At 41.9% G+C, this 11,972-nt stretch overlaps 1 protein-coding gene across 1 annotated transcript in view; it reads left to right on the top strand.

Moving 5' to 3' along the window:
• Window positions 1-613: 613 nt before the first annotated feature.
• LOC133111107 (doublecortin domain-containing protein 1-like) overlaps window positions 614-11,972 on the top strand; it is an 87,758-nt gene continuing 76,399 nt past the window's right edge. Inside the window, exons 1-3 of the mRNA XM_061221262.1 lie at window positions 614-619; window positions 2,949-3,041; window positions 5,680-5,850. Of these exons, the coding sequence (XP_061077246.1) occupies window positions 614-619; window positions 2,949-3,041; window positions 5,680-5,850 (270 nt within the window). The remainder of the gene's footprint in view (window positions 620-2,948; window positions 3,042-5,679; window positions 5,851-11,972) is intronic.

The following is an 11,972-nucleotide window of genomic DNA, read 5'->3' on the forward strand; positions in this document are numbered from 1 at the left end:
GTATCTACATGGTTGTATTTATTGCACAGCTGCCACACAATTGGCTGATTAGATAATCGCATGAATAGGTAGGTGTAATAAAGTAAAAATGTCCCTAATAAAGTGCTCGGTGATTTGATAATACTTAAAAAGTTAATTGATTTCCAATTTCCATTTTGTTTGCCTATTAATGTATTATTATTATTATTAATTTTATGATATAGTTTTGTGTGCATATACAGTCCCCTTTGTTTTTGCAATACACTGAATACATTTGGGTTTGAGATAAAACAATGAACACGAGACAGGAGTTCATAATTTCACCTTTTATTTTGTGGTATTTACACCTACATGTGTTAAACTACTTTGATCGTAGCAGCTGTGGTATCAGACCACCCATTTTTAGGTGAGCAAAAGTTTTGGAACAGAGAGTATTTAAGTAAATGAAAGTAAATAACCCTTAATATTTGTGTGATGGTTCTGTACTTCTATTCTGAGGAATTTCCAGGCACTACCTTGTTGCATTTCTGGCAATTTGGTAATTAATTTAACTTTGGCAATGAGCGGCGATTAGGTAATCAATTCCCTCGTGACAACTGATTCCACTTGTCTTCCGTGTGTGGTCTGATTACCGATGAAGGTCAGCTGCTTGTCTTTTTAAGTCCTGCTTTTCTTTCGCTCGGGGCTTGTTTGTTGTATTCTCCATGTCAATTTGTTTTATTTCGCTTTTGTGTATTATGTTAGGTTTGTGACTGACGATTCTCATTTACCTGTTGTGCTGGAGTTTATGGGAGCTGAACATACAGCAACTCTTTGTCACCTTAGGGTAGTGAAGACAGTCTGTCACACTTTCACCTGCACATTTTGTTTTATGCACAAATAACACACGATGGTTGGAAGACCGGAATAGAATTCCCCTGGGAATTGAATTCCTCTGGGAATTGAGACCCCATTAGCAGCTTCCTTCTGTCTTAGTGTTGGGGGTTTTATGTTTTTTTGCACTCTTGCTCTCATTGGCTGTTCATCCAATGTGTTTATTTTCGCCTTGTATGAAAGCTACCTTTAGGAGGAAGGAGCATTAGACTGAGTTAGTGTGGACCAAGGAGTACTGAGATCTGAGAAGACTTTTCAGCTTTGATCAAGTGTAAGGGATAAGTCAATGTTTCCCCTATCCCCTATCCTGGTTATGGGTATGCACTTTGTTGTACGTCGCTCTGGATAAGAGCGTCTGCCAAATGCCAATAATGTAATGTAATGTATTGTATCCATATGTGGAAGTTATTCTTAGCATGCTGTTCCTAAGTTGTGGGGTGATGAATGCTCAATTCGGTTAATGTCTGGTGATTGACTTGGCCACTCAAAAACCTTCCACTTTTTCTCCCTAATGAAGTCCTTTGTTGGGTTGGCAGTGTGTTTTGGGTCATTGTAATTTCTCTGTAAGTTGGCAGACAGAATGTTTTTGTAGACTTCTGAATTAATCCTGCTGCTAACATCATGAGTTACATGATCAATAAAGATTAGTGAACCCACAGAAGCAGCCAGGCAAGCCATGACACTTCCTCCACTGTGCCTCACAGATGAGCTTGTATGTTTTGGATCATGAGCAGATCCCTTCTTTCTCCACATTTTGGCCTTTCCATCACTTTAGTAGAGCTAAATCTTGGTCTCATCAGTCCATAAAACTTTTTTCCTGAACTTTTGTGGCTCATCTCTGTACTTCTTTGCAAAGTGTGAACTCGCCTTCCGATTTTTACTACTTGTATCTTGTGGTGTAGCCTCTATATTTCTGCTCTTTAAGTCTTTGAATGGATGATTGAGATACCTTCATCCCTGCCCTGTGGAGATTGTTTGATGTCACTGATTGATGTTTTTGCAGTTTTTCTTCACAGCTCTCGCAATGTTTCTGTCATCAACTGCTATTGTTTTACTTGGTCGACCTGTTCGATGTCTGTTGCTCAGTACGCCAGCGTTTCTTTCTTTTCCAGGACATTCTATTAGCTTCAAAATGGCTTGCTTTTCTCCCAAAGATAGCTCTCTGGTCTTCATATTGGTTTATCTTTTCTTACACAAATGCAGTACAAAAAAAAACACAAATTGTCTTCACAGGCAAAACCCAAGGCTAAAACCAAGAGTAGACATTTAGAACTATTTATTGTTTAACCAATCAATCTAACAGGACATATCTGGGCAACAAGAAACACCTGTCAGTCACATGTTCCAATACTTTTGCTCACCTAAAAATTGGGTGGTTTGATACAAAAGGTAATAAACCTCAGTTATTTAACAAATCTAGCTAAAAATACTAGGAAATACAAGCTGAAATTCTGTCAAGATCTGTCATCTCATGTACATCTTTTGACCTCAAACTCAATTGTCTTCAGCACATAGCAAAAACAAAGTAATTGACCTTGCTGTTCCAATACTTTTGGAAGGGACCACTTGTGTTTTGAACAGTTTTCAGTTATCTAATTTGTTTTAGAGGAAGAGATTAAGAGGATATTAAATGAACATAGAAATGAAGCAATAGGAACTGAGACAATTTGAGGTCAAAAACTTTTGCAATTATGTACATTGTAGTAGTGACACCTCAGTCAGTAGAATGCCCCATTAAAAAAATTACTTTATGAAGGAAATTACTATGATCCAATGATACAACACAAACCTCCTCTGTGCATTTCACGTGTGTCACTCATCGGTGTGATTTAATAAATGGCCAATGGTTGACATTTATATAGTGCTGAAAGCGCTGTACAATTCATGCTTCTTATTCATCCATTCATTCACACACACACACACACACACACACACACACACACCAATGGCGATTAGCTGCCATGCAAGGCATGGTGTGATGTAATAACAATGAATGTCCTGGGAAATGTGGCAGAACATGACCTCTGTGAAAGTGAGTTCCTCGGGTTTAAACTGAGTTTGAAATGTGTTTAAACTCTGTTTCACTCCTCCTCCAGCTGAACATGGCTCTTGAAAACAGCCCGGAGAAAGTCTGGAAGAAGGAGATTCTCTCGATGACGGTGAGGGAGCTCCGTGAGGCCAGAGAGAAGGTTAGTCTTGTGTAGAAAGTACATTAACCATGTTATTTTTGTGGGGTCTAATTACTGCTGTGAATTAGTATAAACTTGTAAATTTTATAATTAATGGTTTTATATGTAGGCCTATGTTTCACAGTGTCTGAAACTGTGATATAGGGTTCCATTGGATCTGAGAGTGCTGCCCTGTGATGTGTGTGAGTGAGTGTGTGTGTGTGTGTGTGTGTGTGTGTGTGTGTGAGTGTGTGTGAGTGTGTGTGTGTGTGTGTGTGTATGACCACATTTAACCACTGGCCATTGCTTGCTTGTTTACAGTTGAATAACCTTACACACACACACAGCCCATTAATCAAAACAGAAACAGCCTGAAGTTTGCGTTGGCTTCCAACAATTGTGCTTGTCAAAAAAGTGTGATCCCTTACTTTCACATATAGTAAAAAAACAGAGAAAAACACACGAGAGTATTTAATATATGTTAAATATTCTGTGCTAAATATGATGTCATTCAATACATCCTATGCTAAATATAATGTCATATCCTATGCTTAGTCTATTTCATGTCAAGTGGGACTCAGGCATTGTGAGGCAGGCATAAACTTTAAGTTTAAGTTTTGACTTTTTTTTTTTTTACAAAATTATCTGAGATGACAGAGACATGTTGCAATGAAAATAGTATTTATTTTTACCGAATGTTCCTTTTAGGGTACATTTCAGTATAGTAGAATACATGGTTCTTGAGACAAAGACCAGATAACAACATGTGCAAATTTCCATTAAGATAAGTAAGTCAAGAAAGAAACCTAGCCGTCATTTATTTAAGGCATAGCTGGTAGTCCTCAGAAATGATATCGAACTCCCCCCCTTCCCCCAGTGCTAGGTACAAGAGCATCTCACGCCATCAACACACTAGCGCTGATTTAGTGAGACGTTTCCAATTTCACTCAACCCACATTGGCACTGCTCTCCTAACAGACTCTCCTGTGACTGTGAAGATGAACTCACAGGCTTCTTATCCACCCCACCGCCGTCTGTCAGGCAGAGGAAGGCCTGAGGCTGTGGCCCGACTAAAGGCCTGTTCACACCGACAGCGGTAACAACAAACATACCCTTTTAAAAATCATTATAAAGGCCCGTTCACACCGAGAACGATAACTATGAACATAAACTTTTAAAAATCATTCTCCAGGCCCGTCCACACGGAGAATGATAACTACAAACATACCCTTTTAAAAATGATTCTAAAGGCCCATCCACACCGAGAACGATAACTACAAACATAACCTTTTAAAAACCATTCTCCAGGCCCGTTCACACCGACAATGATAACTACAAACATACCCTTTCACTAATCCCATCCACATCAAGAACTATAAGTAAAACCATAACTATTACACTATTCCACCCTGCTGAATGATAACTTTCTCTAGTCTCTCGACTTCAATGTAATCTGCTATTTTGCACGTGATGCCCAGTAAATTCTGTTAGGAATTCCTTTATGCTGGGCAACGTATTAATCAAATTAAGCCTATAGTATGCTGGCCGAACCGTAATGCCCCTAATTAGACTCATTATCGAGAGATTCCTAACCTCAGGTGTGTGCTGTGGGCCTAATGGAAAAAAAGGAAAACAAAAGGGCACAGGACACATCCACCGTAACCACAGGTGACTCACCTTGGTTGGAAGACGACCCTCCTATCCTCTCCAGGGCCAGCCCAATTGTTATTCCTTTTGCGGCTGCGTGCTCTTGAGGCTTTCACAGAGAGTTTAGTGTAGTGGGTATAGAAGAGAAACAAAAGAAAAACTGAGCAAAACAACATCCTCGGGTGCGGGTGATGCAGTGTGAACAGTACGTACAGAAAACCCTCTGAGTCCCTGACGACGTGCGGCAAGAATGAACAGTTTTTCCCCTCGCAGTAGGCATATCTATGTTCTACTCGCCTCATCTTACAACCACCATAATCTGTAGGATGTAACGTTGAGTTTCCCTGCCGTTTGTTTCCTCGCTGGGTTCATATTAAACTTCTCGACCGCTTTGATAGGTTGTTTTATTGGTTGGCTAATTGCCGGGGAGTTATTTAACCCCTTTCTTTTTTTCCCCTTCCTCTTCTGGGGTGCATCCCTTGTCTTGAGGGATGCCCCCAGAAAATATCAGTGGTTATCCCACATCTTGTAGGTAACTTTTAGAACCCAACTCCATCGCGTTTGGTCCTCCTACCCCACTCCCTTACACTTGGTCGATATATTTCTACAGTCTATGGTTTTATATGGTACTGGATGGCTATTGCTAGTGATCTATTTATTGTTTGATGATCGGTAGCTGGTAAGCTAGCAACCGAGAAAGATATTTTGCTAACTAGGGAAAGCAAATAATAAATAACAAATAATTGATATCGGATTGAGAATGTTGGAAGGAACCACCTCCCCCCACTCCTACTGATGCATGGAGCACCCCAACACCCCACCCCCCAATGTTGTGGGGTAAAAAGACTAATGGTGTGAGAGAGGCAGTTTCCCAAAAATAGAGGTACTAGGCTATATAAGTATTTGTTGTATAAAGTAAATTTGTTTTAGTTGACATATTAATTGAATTAGGAATTACAACTAATCTCTCTGGCACTATGAGAGGCAGTGACCCTGGTTTAACCCCCGGCAGGTGCAGAGGGAGGCGGAGGAGGTGAGGGCCTCTCTAAGGAGGCACCGGGCCCAGCTCTCCGCTCTGGCTCCTCTCATTCAGGCAGAGGAGCAGCGTCCCGGGGGGTACGTGTCCCAGCACGTGCGCCCCCTGCCTGACGGACCCTCGCTCCCACACGGGCTGCAGCTCAAGGTGAGAGCCCCACTGAGGGTCTCCATGCCCAGCACCACACGCCAAATGTTTGGGCAAACTTTCCATTACAGCTATTTCATTGGCACTTTCATCCAAAGCAACACACTGTTGATTTCTGTCAATTCTTCCAGTGCTTCTTGTCTGGAAAGATGGACAATAAATAAGACGGTCAAGGGAACATTCTTGTCATGAATTTACAGCAGTAGCAACAGAGATCAGGCAGTTCGTAAATGAGAGTCCAGGCACCAGCAGATACCAAAAGATACAGCAGGGATAATCCAAGATGAAGTCGATGTCACAGGCAAAGGGTTGATCTCACACAGGCAGTCCAAACAAAAACAGAATCCAAAATCAAAAACCGAAAAGCCAAACAGGGTCGAAAAACTACGGTCAAATCAGAACAAGAGGGAAATGCCGAAAACGGTGGTCTACAACAAAACAGGTCAAAACGAAGATCTGCAGTGGCTGTTTTGTCTGGTGTTAACAACCATGGGTTCCTCTAAAAAGTTGTTAAAAAATGCCAGAATGAAGATTGTTCATTTCCACTAAGAAGGAGGCTACGAAAACTCTCTCAATATTTTTCAACTACCTATTTCCACTGTCAGAAACATTATTAGAAGATGTAAGATAAATGGAACAGTTGAAGTCAAGGCAAGGTCTGGAAGACCAAGAAAATGTTCTGATAGAATGTACCGAGACCTGGTGAGAAATGCTCAGAAGAACCCACACATCACTAAAAAACATCTGCAAAAAAGACTAGCAGACATAGGTCTAGCCGCTCACAGGAGAATAATACAACAAACTTTAAACAACAAAGACCAACATGGCAGAGTTGTCGGAAAGAAGCCTTTCCTGTGACCTTAACACAAAATTAAGCGTCTGAAGTATGCAAAAGAAAACATTGAAAGGCCTGAAGCCTTTTGGAACAATGTACTTCGGACTGACGAAACCAAAATGTAACTTTTTGGCCACCATCAAAAAAGGTATGTTCGGTGAAAAAAGGGTGAAGCCATTATGCTTTAAGGTTGTGTGGCAGCTGGGGGCACAGGAAATATTGTATAATAAGGAAGAATGGATTCCACCAAATTTCAAGAAATTCTAATATTCAAAAATCAGTCCAGACATTGAAGTTTAAGAGAGGTTGGGTATTCCTGCAAGACAATAATCCAAAGCATACCTCAGAATCAACCATGAAATACCTCCAGGAAAGATGGTTGAAGGTTTTGGAATTAGCTAGAGGTGTTTTGCCAGGAAGAATGGGGAAAAATTCCAAAAGCAAGAATTGAAAGACTCTTAGCTGGCTACAGGAAGTGTTTACAAGCTGTTATAGTTGCCTGAGGAGCACTAACTGACAGGGTTCCCAAACTTTTACACAGGGGCTTTTCCATTTTTTATTCTTTTCAAAACTGCTTTCATTGTAAAAGGCTTTTTGACCAGGGGTGCCTACATTTTTGCACACCATTGTATGTCCCATTGGAATGGGAATCTTGCCAGAATATTTCCTTAACTTCTGAAATGACCTTTTAAAGTTAAATTAATATTTAAAGAAAATTTCCTTTCCTCTTGAAACTCATTGACTCATCTACATTCTCAAGCTGGCTTGGAATGATAACGTGATAATATTGGATACTCTGGGTTTAATTGCAACAGATGATTGCTTCAAGTTAATTAATTTATTACTGCGCTCACTATTGGTGTCTTGGCTGTTGGGAAATTTTAGCCTGGATAGGTTTATGCAAAGACATTTCGTTTGACAGTCTGAAGAATTACTATTAGTACAGTACTTCTTTTTGTTCCACCTTTTCTGATGCCTTGGGCCTGGAACCTATATTTTGCTAAAATATAGCAAAAAATACTTTTTCATTTGTACCACACTAAAGAATGGCAGCTCACAGGCAGGTAACTCCTTCCTCTCAGCTTTAACCAGTCTGGCCCCTCTCACCTCTCAATAGATCAGCAGTTTCTGAGATACTCGAACCACTCTGTCTGGCACCAACAATCATTCCTCGGTCAAAGTCACTTAGATCACATTTCTTCCCCATTCTGACATTTGGTCGGAACAACAGTTGAACCTCTTGCCCACATCTGCATACTATGCATTTAGTAGCTGCCACATGATTGACTGATTCAATATTTGCATTAAGAAGATGGTGTACAGGTGCTACAGACCTAATACACTGCTCACTGAGTGTGTAACATCCACCAGTTCTTTTGCATGAAAACCCAGAATCAAGTGTTCTAGCAATTTCCATTATTTCCTCAGATATCAAAATCCAACACAGGTTTTGTTACTTATGGCTCATGAGTCCTGCCAGGCACCCTACCAAGCGCACCCATGTCAACTGAATTATTGAAACATTGCATAACAACGGCATGTGAGATCACACTTTATTATGGCAAGCGTAGTTATTTACTCTGGTATTTTTTAAATGCGATGCTTACTGGCTGCTGTGTGCGTGACCTACTGTACAGCCGACAAGGAGGTCATGGCACCGTCAGAGGCGACCTTCGACCCCGCAACACAGCTGGATCCGCTTCCCGCTAACTCCGGCACGTCACTTTCCCGAACACCGGTCACGACTATCGGCTCCAACCGAGGCAGACGCGACACTCGCCGTCGCTTCGCCAGCGACTAATGTGTCCTGGATTCATCCGGGGTGTCGTGTCCCATGAGCACCGAGCAGGGGGGGGGGAGGAGGAAACGTTTGGGCGGCCGGCGGGGTCTTCTCCCGGCAGACTAGCGGAGCGAGTACGGGCTAGCACTTACCGCCAACACCGCCGCTCCGGGGACTCTGTCCTCGCACAAGACGCGGTCCTTCCTTACCTCTCAATTAGCGGCTGTTTGGCGGGCAAGCCGGCCGCCCTCACACTGCGAACTCGGCCCTGTCACATCTGCGGCGGGGCCTCGTGTGACTCTCTCTCTCTCTGACTAAACAGACAGCAGATGCTAGAGCCCCCCCCCCCCCCCCCATCATTACGGGGCGCCATAGAGCGGCTTGTCACTGTTTATTTTCATTAAGCCGCTCCTTTATGTTGGTTTTTTTTTTGCTCTTTAATCGTTAGCCTGCAGCTAAATTAATTGCACATGGCTCCGATACGTCCCAGAAGCCCCAGGGACCTGGACGGATCTGAGTTTGTGGAATAGCCAGGAGAAGAACAGTCTGTGGCCTCGGGAAAGCACTGGAAACTGAACCCTGATCAGTTTTTAGGCTTGTAACTGAGTGGCAATGATGTCGTTTTGCATCATTTTCTCCTCAGATTGAAATGAAAGACCCTGTGCTGTTACAGTGCACTTTCAGTTGCTCTTATTTAGAAAATAGATATGAATGCATATTTTCAATTCATAGAGATTGACATCTTTAAACGCATGTGCATGGTGTCTCGGTGGCGCAGCCTGTAGAGCACTGACTGCATGTTCGTTGCGAGCCGCGACGTTGATGGTTCGAATCCGACCGTCTGACATTTGTCACATGTCTTTCCCTCTCTCTCGCTTCCATTCTTCCTGTCTCTCTATACTATACTGTCCAATAAAGCTGAAAAAGGCCTAAAAAATATCTTTAAAAAAAACGCATATGCATGTTTGCACAAACACACAAGCGCGAGACTTTATTAATTTATAGTTAAAGATTTTAAATAGATTTAAATAAGTAAGCAGCTATCGGTCACTTCCTTGTCATTTAATCATCAGGTAGACCATTGAACGTTGATGTCCTTAGTAAGAAAAACATATCTGAAGTGTCCAAACATGTTTTTCTTGCATTGTACCTGCATTCCCCTTTTGGCTGTTGCAAATTTAGACAAGTCAATATTTGTTGTGAAACGAATTTGACTCAGAGTATATCTGATTGCTCCTGGACTTCATAAAATGAGTGAAATTAACTTGTAGTAAAGTTAATCCGATGAGATACACAGGGATTTGCAATGAGCCAAAAACAATAACTACCCCCTCCTATCTTACTGTGTAATTCCTCTTGGGCTTCTCTTTGACCACAGAGTGCTGAGGCCCGAACACTGCCACACTATACAGGAGCCAGGAAGCTGGCATGCAGAAAAACCTGTCAATTCAACCAGTGAATTCAAGGGATGTGTCCAATTGTGTATTTTATTTTCAGAGGCTGTAAGCTTGTTTTGATTAAAACAGTTCCCAGAGTAACCAGAAGAATCCAGAATAACCAGATTAGCACTCAGTGACTTTTTTTTAGGTAGAACTGTGCACCAGCTTATTAAGGTTCTATTCTACTGAAAAAAATCAAATTTTCTGTCAAATTTGCCTTTTTCTGTTTACTGCTGATCATCCCTCAACTATTTGACTGTCAGGATAAAACCAAGTTTTGAATGATTACGCCATTTGTAAGTATTTACCATTACTGTCCTTGGAGTGATCTTTTCAAGTCTGTGATCATTTAAGTATATACCTCTGTAATGATCAGGAAGAATGAAGATGCGTTTTCGGTGGAACACCACCTTAATGCAAATATTATTCAGCCAATCATGTGGCAGCAACAGCATGCAGACATGGTCAAGAGGTTCAATTGTTGTTCAGACCATCAAAACATCAGAAGGGAGAAGAAGTGACTCAGAAACTGCTAATATCCTGCAATATCCAGTCTGCCCACCTGGGTCTATACCTAAATGCCCGGCACATTGTGGTAACGCCACTGAGTATATATACTTAACCCTCCTCTTATGTTTGTGTAAGGGAGCAGGGTCTGAGGACCAAACATGACAGAGTTAATATTTTCTGGGGCGAATCCCTAGAGACAAAGGATACACCCCAGACACCAGACAGCCCACATACACACACACACACATACACATTCACAGACAGCACACACACACACACACACACACACACACATACATACACACACACACCCCAGAGGAGGAACGGGAAAATGAAAAAAGTGAATAAAGAACTCCCCGGCACTTAGCCAACCAATAGAACAACCTATCAAAACAGTCGAGAAGTCTAATCTGACTCGAGCGAGGAAATAACAAACAGCAGGGAAACTCAACCTCACGTCGTACTGATCGTAAGACAAGGCGAGTCAGAGATAGATACAGTAACAGCGCCAGGGAGAAAACTATCCAGGCTCCCAACTGCGTTATAGCTTACCTTGGACCTCGGACCGGGAAAGGCAAAGTGATAATGAAAGACATCCCGTCTGTAATTCCACTAACGAAGCAGGAATACTGACCCTAACACTAGAATACACAAAAAACATTAACAATCTAATTAAACTGATGAAGCAGTATTACTGACCTTAACACTACACTACATGAAAAACATGAACAATCAAATTCAACTGACGAAGCAGGATTACTGCTTGTTTGCAAAGCTCTCCATTGAGAGCGGCGATACTCCAACAACCATGTACACCACTTCACTTTTAGGGAAGTCAACAATCACAGAATTTTACCAGACGCTCGCCAAGGCTCAACTGACAAATGTGCCAATTCAATACATCTACTGCTTTAAGGGTTATTCAACACAGCCTCCTGGCTGGTCGGCGAGTCCCGGGAGGCTCTTCAATAAGAGGGGCGGTCTCCCACGACTGTGCATTTCATCTCTGTGAACACCACACACTAATAGCAAATATTCACTCACCGAGCACTTTATTGGGTATTTATTAGACTTCTTTTTTAGACTTCTACTGCTGTAGCCTATCCACTTAGGGTTATGATGGGTTGTGTGTTCAGAGATGCTCTTCTGCACACCACTGTTGTAATGTGTGGTTATCTGCGTTACTGTCGCCTTCCTATCAGCTTTGACCAGTCTGGCCCTTCTCCTCTGACGTCTCTCATTAACAAGGCGTTTCTGTCTGCAGAACTGCTGCTCACTGGATTTTTTTTGTTTGTTTTTTGCACCATACACAAACCACCCTGTCTGCCACCAACAATCATTCCATGGTCACTTAGATCACATTATTTTCTCATTTTGCTGGTTGATGTGAACATGAAGTGAAGCTGACCCATATCTACATGACTGTATGCATTGCACTCCTGCCACACAATTGGAAAAATAACACACAAGCCCCAAGTGAAAGAAAAGCTTTTGGTGGGTGGGATTAAATAGTAAACATGAAATAAACATAATGCTATGCAAAGGCCTGTACCAACAA

This window comes from Conger conger, chromosome 15 (genome assembly GCF_963514075.1).
Source record: "Conger conger chromosome 15, fConCon1.1, whole genome shotgun sequence".
Classification (NCBI taxonomy): domain Eukaryota; kingdom Metazoa; phylum Chordata; class Actinopteri; order Anguilliformes; family Congridae; genus Conger; species Conger conger.